Raw genomic sequence first — 14,903 nt, forward strand, 5'->3', positions numbered from 1 at the left:
AATTTGCTTTTAAAAAGCCAGACTTTCTGGTAAATTTTAAAGCAATCTTGATCAATATTCCTTCAAGCGCTCTGAGATTTTTGTTGTTTGACATTATCCGTTATGAATTTGATTAACCATTTTCTAGAGATTTTTAAAAATTATTTTATGGTTTGTTAAACCACTTTAGTCTCACTTATGACTCATTAAACCCCCCAAAAGGCCTCTGAAACTCAATAGACGAACTCATGTAGCGTTAGCGTGTTAGTGTTTTTGTTGATTTAAAAAAGGCTTTCGACACTATCACACCATTCTCCTTGAAAAACTAAATAAATATGGCATTGGAGGATTAGCACTACATTGGGTATTAGTTATTTGAATAATGGAGACAATTTACAGGTAAACTATGTAAGATCTGAATTTTGTGTTAATGGATGTGGAGTTCCTCAAGGTTCTCTGTTGGGAACAAAGTTGTTTGTTTATGTAAATAATCTCGTTGATGTGTCAGGGATTTTGAAGTGTGTTTTATTTGCAGATGATACCACTTTTTTTTGTTCGGGTGAACGGATGTTAGAAATGATACAAGCAGAGTTCGTAAAAATACAAACTTGGTTCCAATTTAATTAGTTATCATTAAGTTTGGAAAAAAAACACTAAATGATATTTAGTTATAGAAAGAAAGTTATTAAAGTCCCATTTAAAATTAACAATATGGAAATTCATAAAGTTAATGAAATTAAATTTTTGGGTGTCATTATTGATGAGAAGCTGACATGGAAATCTCATGTAAATTACTTAAGAATAAAAATAGCAAAATCAATTGCATTACTGTATAAAGTAAAAGAGTTTTTAAATGACAAAGCGTTGTATTTGTTATATAATGTAATGATTGTTCCTTATTTAATCTATTGTATTGAAGTTTTGGGAAACACATGCAAAACAATTACAAATCCTAATTTCATTTGACAAAAAAGAGCTATAAGAATTATTAATAGGAAGTGCTATGGTCACCCAACAAATATATTATTTCATCAGCTGAAATTATTAATATTGTATGATTTTGTTGAATATAGTATTTTGCCAGTCATGTATAAAGCTCATAAAATATATTACCTCCAAATATTCAATTAAAATTTATTAAAAAAGAGAGTCATTATAACCTCGAGGGAATGGAAATGTTTGTAAAACCTCCATTTAGAACTAATCTGAAGGAGCTGTGTTATAATTCAGGGATTGTGGAGTTGCCTTGATATCACCATAACAATTTCAAAAACAATTTATATGCTTAAAAAGATGATTAAGTTAAAGTTGTTGGGAAGGTATGGTGCCATGTGAAGGATGCCTGATATTTTTGTTTGCACTTTGGAGATTGTTCAAGCGTAGGCTGTTGTTTGTTTGTAGTTATTTTGTTAAGGGGCAGATATTAAAAATAATTTTATCATTTTTCTACACCCTTTTCATTCAATTGGTTTGGTTTATTTTGTTTCTTTTAAATGAATGAATAAATGAATTAAATAATAATAATTAAAAATATGTACACATAACAGAAAAACTGGATCTTCAGGCTCTTTGTCAATCACAGACATAATTTATTCAAATTTTAAAAACACAAAAAAGCAACATAATTTGACAGACATAAAATAGCCTTTTACTACCTATTTTGATTTTCAAAGAAGTTTCAGCTTAAAACTTGACTCAGAGCTGATCCTGTTCAAGATCTAATATTTACAGGTTGTTTTTTTTTGCATTTTAAAGACATAAATATGAGCATTTGCAAAAACTAAAAACTGCCAGGCAATGTCTTATTTTAAATTCCGCTCCTAAATAAAAGTAATAATAAAATTAAATAAATAAAAAACAATTAAAAGTAGAAATCTTATTAAAAAAATCACTGAAACGAGACTTTCACTTCAAATCTCGCGGGATTTCGAAACTAGATCACAGTGGCGACGAGATTTCAGTTGTGAAGACTTGTCGGAGGGAGAGAAGAGAAAGGCTGAGTAGACAGAAGGAAATTGTAAAAAGATTGCACTTAGATAGGTGGAGAAAAAACAAAAAAGTTATCATGGCATCGGGAGATACCCTGTACATAGCAGCGGACGGGTCGGACATGCCAGCCGAAATTGTTGAATTGCATGAAATTGAAGTAGAGACAATCGAGACAGTTGTCGACGACGATGAACATCAGCCCATGATCGCCTTACAGCCGCTCGATGATCCAAACTCGATCCACTCGCACCAAGAGGTGATTTTAGTGCAAACAAGAGAAGAGGTTGTGGGCGAGGATGATTCTGAGATGCATACAGACGACGGTTTTGAGGATCAAATCCTTATCCCGGTGCCTGCCGTGGAAGAGGACTACATCGGACAGACTCTGGTTACAGTCGCCGGCAGAAGCTCGTCTTCGGGCCGGATGAAGAAAAGTGGAAGCGGGAAAAAAGCGTGTAAAAAGAGCTACATAAGCGGAGTAGAGATGGGTCGAAAGTGGGAGCAAAAACAGGTCCAGATAAAGACTTTGGAAGGGGAGTTTTCAGTAACTATGTGGGCATCGGGTAAGTTCCCTGTCCAGTCTGTTGCTTTGTTCTTATGTGTCGGGTGACTAGGCCCCAGTTGGCGCCTCGTCCTCTAAAGTAGAATTATTTTCCCCAACTCTAAACAACTTATACCCCATTCGAAATGTTTTTGTTTTTATGGGAAGCCATGTTTTATGTGTCGATGGGCGCCGCCATATTTCCCCGGTCTAGAAAGTATGGCGGCCCGAAAAAATGGCGTTTATCTGGCCGACGAACATGGCGGCGACGGTGGAAGCGAAGTGCTGGTAGCTTCGCTGGGCCGCTGTGGCGCAGTTTTCAGTTAAAACAGAGGCGGCGGTGCTGCCTTCAGGAACCCCTCGGACTTTACGGCTCAGTTTTGTTATTTTTCGCAACCGCAACGACTGAAATGTTTTCCGATATATCTCTGTGGCGATTGCAATGAATACACGACTAATAATGCTATTTTTTGAGATAGGATGAAAATTTATTGGTTTCAGTTTAGGTGTGCGTGATGTTTTTCCTCTCATGACTGCCGTTTCCAGTTATACATACGTGCACAAAATAAGTTCCTACGTTCATGAACTCAACCAAATTTGTTTTTCTAATATAAATATAATGCGTGTTTTTAAACTCCTTTCACAGTTTCTGTTCAAATGTAATATTACACATAGTAATATTATTTTAGTAATGTAATTTAATATTATAATATTTAATATTATGATAATAAAATTTAGTTCATAAATGTGTTTGCAATTGTATTTACAGTACAACTAATTAATATAAAAAATGCAATAGAAATTAGTGGTTATGTGATATTTTGGTTTAGGACATTTCTCTGTCTCAGATTTGTGTTTTTCTCATTCAGACGACAAGAAGGACATAGATCACGAAGAGCAAATCACAGAAGAGAATTCTCCTCCAGATTATTCTGAATATATGACTGGAAAGAAGCTTCCTCCTGGAGGTATCCCAGGCATTGACCTGTCAGATCCCAAGCAGCTGGCAGAGTTTGCACGGTAAGAGTTGATGCTCAGACCAGACACTGTTTAAAGACCGCCATGTTATTAAGAGCTGTAATGCGGGTGCAGAAGTAGGAGATTTAATGCATTGCGTGGCTTAATCAGCACATTCAGCTCTCTTTCCGTGCCATTTTTGCGTTAAATTAAGGATGGATTAAAAACCTTAAGTATACCTCCCACAAATTATTAGTCACATACATATTTTTACAGCATGCCATGTTTGTAATTTGTATTGAATATTTTTTTAAATAATGCCACTATCTTTTATTTGTTCTGCAGAATGAAGCCAAGAAAAATAAAAGAGGACGATGCGCCCAGAACGATAGCTTGTCCTCATAAAGTGAGTGTGATATTTCATTCAGTGCATACACTTTGTAGCAAAAATTTCAGACTGAGTAGGCAAACATTAGTTCCTCGAATTGTGCCATTCTTATCAGCACTCTCTTCCTGAGAGCCTGCAGGCATATTACAAGTGATTAATAATTGTAAATAAATCCGCTTTGTTGTGTTTTCTCTCTTTAAGGGATGCACAAAGATGTTCAGGGACAACTCTGCAATGAGAAAACACTTGCATACGCATGGACCTCGCGTGCACGTCTGTGCAGAATGTGGCAAAGCTTTCGTGGAGAGTTCAAAACTGAAAAGACATCAACTTGTGCATACAGGAGAGAAACCTTTCCAAGTGAGTCTTTTTTTTTAATTTTTATCTTAAATGTTTATCATACAGCGACATAATATATATTTCATATTTCACTGCATTAACTGACTCTTTTGTGTTTCCAGTGCACATTTGAGGGATGTGGAAAGCGCTTCTCTCTGGACTTTAACCTGCGCACACATGTGCGTATTCACACTGGAGACCGCCCGTACGTGTGCCCCTTTGACGGCTGCAATAAAAAGTTTGCTCAGTCCACCAACCTCAAGTCTCACATACTCACACATGCCAAAGCCAAAAACAGCCAGTGAGTTATCCGTGGACGAATCAGGCTCAGCGCGAGACAAACTCTTGAGCGACGGGACTCTCTCTGTTCGTTGAGTCTCGTGTTCTTCGGCCTGCTTTGTTGTGATGAGCCCGTGTTTTGCCTCTACAGAAAATATTCAAACTGGGAAAACAAAATTATAACGTTTTCAAGCAAAGAACTGATTTCTTTTGACCCGGCGTCCACCTGATGGTTTAACCTGGAGGGAACATTTTTAAAGTTTCTTCTCATGAAGATATTTATTCACAATTCCTGCACCTAAAAAAAAAAAGAAACTTATTTATACAGTAACAAAACCACTTTTTTTTTTTTGCAATCACAGTCAAATGTACATACTTTTGCAGCAACTTTTCAATTTTATAACTTTGCCCAAGTGTGCATATTGTACACGGATTTATTTGAGCGTTGTCGTATGTATTAGGACTGTTTTGTTGCTTTTCCTGGAAAAGGTTTCAACGTTTGGTTTTACTTCCCCTTTTTTCTCCTCAATAGGACTTTTGAGGAGGGGACACTCAGAATCGTGTGGGTTTTGTTTTGTTGCCCTTTCACTAGTGATGATCAACCATTAAAATACTTTTCCTGTTACTGTACACCACAAATACAGACACATCTTAATTTTTTTTTTGTAATCAGCTCTTTTGAGTTTCAGTATCATTAAGAGACAAATCCTTGGGCTGTACTAAATGTAGTGAAAAATAAAGCAACTCAGGTTAGCACAACAGTTGTGCTTTTTATTTTCTCCTGTAATGTGGAATATATAACATAAATGTACCAGCTTCAAGTATAATACTAGTCAAACCTTTAATATTTTGTTGTATTTGTACAACGGATAGTTGTCATTGTCAGGTATGACATGACGTCCAGTTGGTGACAATAGGGTTTTGTTTTGTGTAACGTGACGCCCTCAGTGCAAAGTAGATATCAGAAGAATTTGCAATGGAAATTAGGTTTTATTCCAACTCGCTGGTCACTCGTCTGCAGCCAAGTTCTCAGAAGCTTTCAGGGCTTCAGCTAACAACAAAAACTAATGTTTACCAAGTCATTTACTTGTCCTTTTATTGAAAGTACGTAGAATATAAAACAGAAAAATGGTCACGGTAACCAAACACTCGTGGTCTTTAATTTACTAGATTGAACTGTGAAAAAAAACAACATTGTTTGAAAAATAAAGGATCGAAAGAGATCCCATTCAGTTTTTTTTTTGCATAAACATCAGACTCCATTTTGTGTCCTAATGAACTGATCGCTTTTAATAAACCACAGAAAAAGCTGCCACTCTCATACAACTTATTTTAGGCTTTTCCAAGAACAAACAATAAAATCAAGTGCAATAAGTCGTAAACCTGCAGATGTAAAACACATTAGTGCATTTTTTTTTATATTAGCCACTTAAGGCCACAAAATATAGTAAAATAAGCCAGTTAAACCCCATGTGTTTCTGTTTATTTAAACCACGAGTGACATTAGAACTGCAAGTGGATTTAACAAAAGTTGATCTAAACTCATCCCTGCCGAGATGTTAAAAAAAAAAAACACTTTAAAGCATTCTAACATCAAATATAATCATTAAAGATCTTCACATTTCAGTAGTTTCTTTAAGCAACATGCGAGTCAAGCCCTTCTCATTTCTGGGAATCTTAACGGTGAACATTTAAAGCAGAGGATTACTGTTAATACCAGTCGTCATCTAGATTTGTAGGGAAATCCATTCCAGTAAAGATGCATAGAAGAACAGAAAAAGGCAACTGCGTTACTTTGAAAATTCCAAATTTGAAGATAAAATCACTAAAACTGCACGCCTTATATAAAGCTATTTAAAATATGACATTAAATAGGTAAAAAAAATAATTGCAATGAATAAATTCTATCCAATTAAAATAAGATTTGAACCGTGCGTGCGTTTCAGAATAAAACAGCAGCAATTACCGGTAGTTTAATAATTCCACTGTTCTGCCTTTCAGCGTCAGAAACCTGATCAGGAGTTTGATTTGCTCTCGGAGCAGACGTCAGTTTGTTTTTTTAACTTGTTCCGTTTAGTCCGTTATGAGTGCAGCCAGCAGTGCAGGGTAGTTCGGCGTCCCCCAGCCTGTAACGGGGTCCCAGGACGGTGCTGCACAGAAGCCCTTTCCCTGAACCTGCTCGTCCAGACAGCCCAGGTGGCAACCTTCAGTCACCTGAAGAAAAACAAACGGCGTTTATCAGACCACGACGACACGAGTTGCAACGCATTTTCTTTAAAAACAGAAAAACAAAAACTACCTAACTGAATCCTTTCGACGTTATTTTATTTTATTTTTTTCACTGGAAGCAACAAAGACGATCAAACCTTCCCTGCAGTTCTAACTTACATCAAACAGCCCCTGTTGTTTGAGCTTGTAGAGGCGAGGGTTGAAGAAGCCCAGCGGAGGCTGACCCTTCAACAAGCGCTGATCATTGATGAGGGAAAGAATGCCTCCAAACACAGGAGTCGATGCCTGGAGGGGCCGAGGAATGCATGCAAGTCAATAAAGATAACCGAAGGTGTAAATACTTATAAAAATGATACGTTATCTGTACTGTAAAACATTTACTTATATCACCTGCTTTGACTCTTTTTTTCTCTTTTAACAATTGGAGTAAAAAAGAAAAATACTGTCTTTAAAAGGTGTTTCCCCAAAAGATGAGTTGTAGCCAACATTTCTCTGCTGGATGGAGCAACAAACTTGTTTAGCAAGGGAAGTCTTGCTCAACGAAGGGGTCGAAAGCACCGTTTCTTTTGTTTAAGCAGTCATCTATACTAGTCGGACCAGATTTTAGGACAACTAAAAGAAATAGTTCTCACCAGGAAAAAAAAAATAGGTGGAAAAAGCCTGAACTTTTTGAAATGCTAGTTAATTTACAGTAGTCCCTCGTTTTTAAATATATATATATATTTATATATAAAAAGGCGTTTTAGACCCCACCTTCTTGCAATATTCTAAACAGCAGCTATGTTTACATATGCAAAATTCTTTAATCGGATTGAAATGTATTCAGATTAAATAATCCTAATGTAACATTTACATGGGCACAATCTGATCCTGACGAGCGTTTACATGCAGCGGGCTTTTTACTCAGAATAGAAGTACTGACATCCGCAGAGTGGTAAACTCTCCTTAAAAAAAAAAAAAACACAGAAGAAGAAGTTCCACTTCCATGATGAACGTAAACAAACTGAGCACCCAAAATGGCCCCGCACCAGGTTTTATTGATGGTGGAGACGTTACTGCACACCTTGACTGAGCTACAGGTAATGCAGATCATTTTGAGCTCTTGCATGCACACTGTTTGGATTGTGAATCGGCATAAACCACCCGTCTCATTCTGATCACAAATCCATTCGGATCGAGCTGAATCAACAAAGAATAATCTGAATGGGGCGTTTACATGACACATTTTTATTCCAAATGGTCGGTTAATCCGATTACTTATGTCCATTTTAACATAGCTAATGTTTCTAAACTCTAAAAGAGCACAGAATGTCATGATTTCAGCTCTATGCCTTGGCTGCACTCTGCCACCTGCAAAAGCTCTTGGCCACGCCCACTTCTCCACTCTGCACGGAGATCAGCTGATCAGCTGCAGGAGGAAGCTTATCCTGCAGTGTGGGCTGCACAAAGGTTCTAAATAATTTAAAATAATTTATTTTAAATAAAAATTCCATGCCTATCATGCGTCTCATCCATCAATCATCTAACTGTGTGTCATGTTCAATCGTATTTTGAAAAAACCACGATACAGCGAGTTCGTGATGAACTGCAAAATAGCGACGGAACACTGTACTCTTTAAAAATCATTGCACTGGCTTGATTTGTGTTTTTGTTTGACGTTTATGAAGTGTAACCATGTTAATATGTTTTACCGAGGTTCCCGACACCCAGGGGATGGGAATTCTGTTGTTGACCACCCAGTAATTGTCCGACAGAGCAGCCATGTCTGGGTAGGCCCGTCCGCTGGCATTAAAGTACGACACGGGAGGGAGCGTTGCTGCTGCAGCTTTCAGGTATCCCTGAACTGAGCCGACCTGTGGAAACACAACTTAGCATCAGTACAGAAAAAAAAAGTCAACTAAAGGCTGCATGTTTGTTATCTGCACCTGGTAGTCGGGCATCTTGAAGACATTGCTGAAACCACCTCCGCTGATGTAATCTGTGACTTCATACGTGACTTTAAACGGGTTCTTGAACGAAGTTCCTCCAACTGTAGTCACATAAGGGCTGCATGTGCATTTTTACACACACGCGACAGGTTTTTAGAATAAGTTCCACTTTTTCATTCCAATTTCATTTTACAGCTTTTAGATTTAAGCATTAAAAACATCTTGAACGTATTTGGAATCAGTTTTGGTTTCAGATGTTTACCTGGAGGCAGGAAAACTGGGCCTGAAGACGTTCTGCGTTGGATTTAAATGCCTGCATCCAGCGCCGCTGTCACCTGAACACATCAGGGACACAAAGAGTGATGCAACAGCAGACCTTTCAGGCTTTTGAATATTGGTGCACACTACAGATCAAGTTACACGTAAAAGATTAACAAGCGCTCAAAGGCTCTTTTAATTTAAACAATAATGTGTTCGTGTTTCAAGTGACATTAATTTGACAATAAGAATAAAGTCATAGTTTACAGGTCGTCATGGAGATGATAATTGTGGACAGATTGTCAGAACGCTGAGGCTTTTGTGATGGAAATGAAAACTTACTGTTCATCACTGAATCATTTTAAGAAACAGGAAGTTGTGTCGCGTAAATCACCAAGTGTTATACAAATTATCAGTCCAAAAAAAATGTAGATATCTAAAATGATAAACTGAAGCAGTACATTGTGTTAGCCCACTATCATGCTTCATTAATGGCACACATTAGATTTTGGCAAATGTTCTTGAATGTCTGGAAGTAATTACTGACCGGAGGCGAAGAGCAGAGAAATCCCCCTCACTCCAGCTTTCATAAACTCTGTATTAATGCGCATCATGTAGGCAGCGGACAGACTGTCCTCGTCGTCTCCGTAGCTGATAGTGTGAACCCAGGGCAGGGCAGACATGTTGCTGAGTAAGACCATCCACTGGAGGAAGGGCTCCTGGGACTCGTGACGACCTGGAGACAAACAGAAAGACAAAGGAATAAGAAATGTAATATTTTTACTCTTTCACCTGTAGACATACATATGGTCACAGATAAAGTTCTGTTTGTGCAGACCTGGATTAGTGAAGACCCATGTGGAGATGTTGGCCCCTGTGCTCATGATGTACTCCACATCCAGACTGGCCTCCAGACCAGCTTTTCCTCCTCCCTGGGTACCTACAACTCGATCCACCTGAGACAGATGCTTGAAGGAGCTACCATATATGTACATGAACTCGGCCAAGTCGGCGGGGTGGAAGTACTGCTCCAAAAACTACAAGAAAAAAAAAGCAGATAAAAAGAGAATCAACAGAGTTCTGGTTGTTCTAACACCAGAAGTGACGCTCATAAACTAATCCTATTAGTGGACCATACTTGAGCTACAGCCTGGCTGTTGTTCTTCTGAGCTGATCCCACATCAGCTGCTGTCAGATTGTAGCGAGCTCTCAAGACGGAAGGAGTCACTCCGAGGTGCACCCACGCCGTTGACTCTGGCTGCTTCCTGCGGGCGTCTTTCCCTTTAGGTGGAAGGCGGTGAAGCCCTCCGACTGTGGCGGTGAAAAAAAACAACACCGCAATCAGAACTGATCTCAATAGAAATACTTGTACTTGTGCAAACTGTGCACATCAATTGATGAAGCTCACCAAAATCAAGGTGTTGGTGAACATCATCATGAACCGAATACGGAGCAGAGGATCGGACTATAGACTGGCCGTCCCTGACGTAGCGATGGAATCTACTTCCTGGAAGAAGCTTTTCTGCAACACTATAATGCAAAAAACAATCATAACATTAATATTCTTAAAACTAGAACTGAATAAGCTAAAACAATTCTTTTTTTTTTAAATAAAACTCAAGTTTGAGGTAATGCATGCCGCATTTTTTAATAAGCTAACACAGATTTTTGCAGTTTAGACTGCCGCATCAAATTTGCTTTTTCATCGTGTGAAACCTCAAAAATAGGAACACGAGATACAAGCACAGCTTTTTCACAAGATTTATGAAACCCAAGAAGAAGAAGTAACTAAACAAGAAGACTTTCTGTTTTCAGCTGCAAGTGAGTTGAGCAAAGCAGGACAGGTGATACTAAAAAAAGATGTGCTTACTCTGCAGCCACGGTGCACTGTAAAAAGTCCTGAGTGCGAACAGTGAGACACTGTGAAATCCCATGACTCTGCAGCCAGCTGTGCACCACTTTCTGGGTGAGTTCAGATGGACGAACAAGCGAAGCCACTTCCTCCAGGCTGAGATGTTTACCTGTGGAGGATAAACTTAGTTATGCAGTTTGAGGTGGTCAGTTTAGACTTAATGCATGTGTATTTTTTTGTTTTCATTCTGAATTTGTGAGCTGCCTCATAGCCGAAGCCCTACCATACTGAGGCGAGTCCGGGTCTGAAACCCGGTTGAGTGTTTCCTCCAGCAGGTGAAGGTTCTGCTGCTTTAAGGCAAACGTCAGCTCCAGCTCCTCTGAAGCACCAACTCTTCCAGCATGGATCCATTCCTCTGGTATCCTGTAGGAAAAAAAAAAAACCATTGTATAACACTAACTAAACTATCATTTTAACTAAACTAATGATTATAGTAAACATACTAATGCAGGTTAATGCATTGTGCTGTGTGAGATTATTAGAAAGTAATTAAATAAAACTTCCCATACAGCAACATGAAAGGGATATTCTGGTCATTTATGAACTTAGACGTAATGTTCTCCTAAATACTTAATAGTTATAATGTTATCAGTCATGACTTGAACCTTAAAGCATAAAGTATGGAAAAAAGGGCTAAAGTTATCATCCAGGCCATAATTCACAAAAACCTCTACACTGTTGCCTCACCCTAACTATATCTGTTACTAAGATGTACTTGTGCCCTCATGTTCTGTGACTGGTAAATACTAACTATAGATAATATCGTTATGACACAACACACCTTCAAAAAATGACCAGACTATCCCTTTAATGGCCCTAGTTGGATATGGGGTCAGGCTGGTCAGCAATTTTCTACTTTTGGGGTTCCAGTTAATTTTTTAGTTGGAAAAAAGAAATTCCAACTTCCCTTGAACGCATCATAGATTAGTAAATGATTTATATCAGTCTTATTAAATAGAAAGCATTTCACTAACTATTCGTTGTCTATTTTACAAGAGAAAAAAAAATGTATATGTGGCTTTAAAAGATGGCTCACAAGACATCTTGGTCATATTCAAGGTATCCACTCCAGACCAAAGAGACGAACAACAAGAGGATGTAGAAGGGAAATCTGTTGGAAGGAGATCAAAGTTAACATAAATACACCCGGAAGTATTAAAAAAACAAATCAAAATCTGGAAACAGGTAGTGGTTATATTAAAAACAGCAGCACCGTGGAGATGGAGCTGAAAGCAGACTCATTTCTTAATTAAATATGTATATTTATATGTAATAAATGTATATTTTGGCAGCTCTATGAGCAAAAGTTATTTACAGCAGCTTCAAATAACCTGTTTAACCCGGGTTAGCGGCGGCTATCTATGTAGGTCATCTCAAACAATAAACATAACCGCGCCTCACAACACTAGTCACGTTAATATATCACTTATTTTAGTCGTGTTATATAAAAACAAACCGTTCAGTTTATTCAAAGCACTTACGGTGTGTTCATGGTGTCCTCTACTGTCCTACCCGCTCGTGACTGTTTTGTAGTTGAGTCACGTGAGATGCATTCACGTGATCTGGATCGACTCGTAAAGACACGGAAGTCTGAGAATGGCAATACTTTCCAAAACCTTTTAAATTTTGTTTTCCTCATTATTTATATATATATATAGATATATATATAATTATATTATATATAATTATATATCATTATATTTCCTCTTCAGACCCGAACTCTAACATGATATGCATTTTTAACTTCCCTATGTTATTTGGGTTGATTGGGACCTGATGAGTGTAAAAAACAAGATTGATCTTTTTACATGATGCAGTCTTTGAGGAAAAATGATGTCCACATATGTGGACATTCGTTTTTAAAACTGATACAACGCAACAAATTTACAATTGGATAATGATATGCAAAATTTTTATTTTGTGTCTGAACACAGCAGTATTTTCCTAAGTAGAAAAACAATATAAAAAAATTGTGCTCCATTGAACAATATGACTCGTTTGAAGTGCTGCTAAAGGTTGCAGTAATATGCACGTAACAAAGTAAACATTCTAAATGTTTTGCAGTTTACTCTTCATTTCAATTGCTGAACATGGCATGAAGCATTTCACTTATACTCCCAAACTTCTATTTCAAACATTGTTTTCCCCGTGTGAGAACATGTTTACACCCATGTGTGAAAGGCTTTGTAACAGTTGCGACCTGCCTGTAAGCAAAGAAGCACTTTGCATTTAGCACACCACACTTGTGTTGTCCCTGAGCAGCCTTTTGCCCTGCAGCGCGCTGCATTTTTCAAGTTTACCACCTCTGGCAGATGTGCATTAGCCTTCCTGCAGACTGAGACATGGGGCACTGCCTTCACTGGATGTTTTTTTTCCTTGGACTAAAACGTCTTGGTCATCTTCTTGCTCTGAAAAGTCAGAGTCATCATTGTCATGCTGAGCCAAGAAGGCCATGGCCACTTCCATACGGAATTCAAGGAACGGCAGGATGTTCTTCTTTGGTGTGCCACATACAGTGAGGTCAATACCATCTGCTGTTGCACAAACAAAGTTTTTTATGCCAACTGGGTTTGGTTTCATTGGCATATATTGTCGACATGGACGAGCTCCTTGGAATGGAATCATCTGCTCATCAATGGAAACAAATTCTGGTCGAGCCTGAGACTTGCAACCTTACAGAATGCGGCTCAGAAAAGGCCTCACCTTCCAGAATTTATCACACTTTTTCAGATCTTCTGGAACGTCTTCATCAATGAGTATTTTGAGTGATCGCCTCAGTCTGAAAAATCTGTCACGTGTGAACTTTTCAGTGATGGCAGGTAATCTCAAGGTTTTGGACCAGTACATCCTGATTGCAGCACGGTGGCGCAACTGGTAGAGCTGCTACCTCTCAGCGAGAAGGTCCTTGATTCAAACCCCGGTCCAGGGGCCTTTCTGGGTGGAGTTTGCATGTTCTCTCCGTGCATGCGTGGGTTTTCTCTGGGTGCTCCGGTTTCCTCCCACAGACCAAAAACATGCATGTTAGACTGATTGGTAACTCTATATTGTCCCTAGGTGTGAGTGAGAGAGTGAATGGTTGTTTGTCTCGTTTGTCTCTATGTGTCCCTGTGATGGACTTGCGACCCGTCCAGGGTGTAACCCGCCACTCGCACAGTGATTGCTGGACATGGGCACCAGCGACCCCCGTGACCCAAAATGGAATAAGCGGGTAAAGATAATGGATGGATGGATGGATGGACATCCTGATTGCAGGATAAGGTGCACAAGACAAGAAAATACAGGCACCAAAACAATGATCAATTTCATCAGTTGATGTGTTGAGCTGGTCCCCATTTCTAGCCAGTGACATAGCATTAGAGCAATCGGCAATCATTGTCATCAAATCTTTATCAATATACTGTTCTATGTAGTCAAGTGGGGTCCAGTCTTCTCTGTTCTCCACAGTTTCATCATCATGCTCAAACTGGGCTTGATTTGGCGTTAGCGGAGAAGCCCTCCATCGCATCCCACGCCCTTTCTTGGACTGTTCTTGATGACTTGGTCCTGGTGTTGTCTCATCAAGGAGATTATTTGAGACATCAGCCTCATCTTGTTCTGTCTGAGAGTGCGTGATCTGGCACGATCTGAACGATATCCTTCATATTCATGTTAAACTTAGAGGGCTGTGGAATGGGATCTTCACACCCAATACTGTCTTCCTCACTGCTGCTTGGTTCCTGTTGAGGGGGTTGAAATTCAGTATCCTCTACGGGATCATCAATGTCTGACAAATCTTCTATCTCAGAGTTTTCTCCATCAATTCCATTACTTTTGACAGAGAATAATGCTCTGTGAAAAAAAAAAAATCATAAGCAAAATCAAATAAAAATCTACGTACATTTATTTCTAAAACATTTTAAATCTGCTGGCACTATAGTCAACTATTGTGTTCTACCAAATTCATCAAAAAATACTATTTTATTTTTACATTTTGTTGTTAGCAGTTATGATAAAATGTAAATATTTTCAAAAAAACCAAGTCCTTATGTCCACATATGTGTGCATCATGTTTAGCACTATGACAAATCATTGCATTTATTAACTTTTGTAAAATTTGACTTCTAT

General features: G+C 38.5%; 2 protein-coding genes across 2 annotated transcripts; one reads left to right on the forward strand and one right to left on the reverse strand.

The window, feature by feature from the left end:
- Positions 1-1,904: 1,904 nt before the first annotated feature.
- On the forward strand, positions 1,905-4,826 carry yy1a (YY1 transcription factor a). Its single transcript, XM_037694908.1, has 5 exons — positions 1,905-2,531; positions 3,379-3,529; positions 3,812-3,872; positions 4,056-4,214; positions 4,316-4,826. Exons 1-5 carry the CDS (start codon positions 2,045-2,047, stop codon positions 4,496-4,498), a joined length of 1,041 nt encoding a protein of 346 aa, XP_037550836.1. The 5' UTR covers positions 1,905-2,044; the 3' UTR covers positions 4,499-4,826.
- A 1,578-nt stretch (positions 4,827-6,404) lies between these two features.
- On the reverse strand, positions 6,405-12,311 carry tpp1 (tripeptidyl peptidase I). Its single transcript, XM_037694923.1, has 13 exons — positions 12,281-12,311; positions 11,836-11,910; positions 11,023-11,162; positions 10,758-10,908; positions 10,296-10,417; positions 10,026-10,198; positions 9,726-9,924; positions 9,435-9,623; positions 8,892-8,964; positions 8,627-8,747; positions 8,393-8,554; positions 6,861-6,986; positions 6,405-6,686 (listed from the first exon to the last, which is right to left on the reverse strand). The coding sequence occupies exons 1-13, from the start codon at positions 12,289-12,291 to the stop codon at positions 6,546-6,548; spliced, it is 1,683 nt and encodes a 560-aa protein (XP_037550851.1). The 5' UTR covers positions 12,292-12,311; the 3' UTR covers positions 6,405-6,545.
- Positions 12,312-14,903: the final 2,592 nt, after the last annotated feature.

The sequence above is a fragment of the Nematolebias whitei genome, chromosome 21 (assembly GCF_014905685.2).
Source record: "Nematolebias whitei isolate Nwh7 chromosome 21, NemWhi1, whole genome shotgun sequence".
Classification (NCBI taxonomy): Eukaryota; Metazoa; Chordata; class Actinopteri; order Cyprinodontiformes; family Rivulidae; genus Nematolebias; species Nematolebias whitei.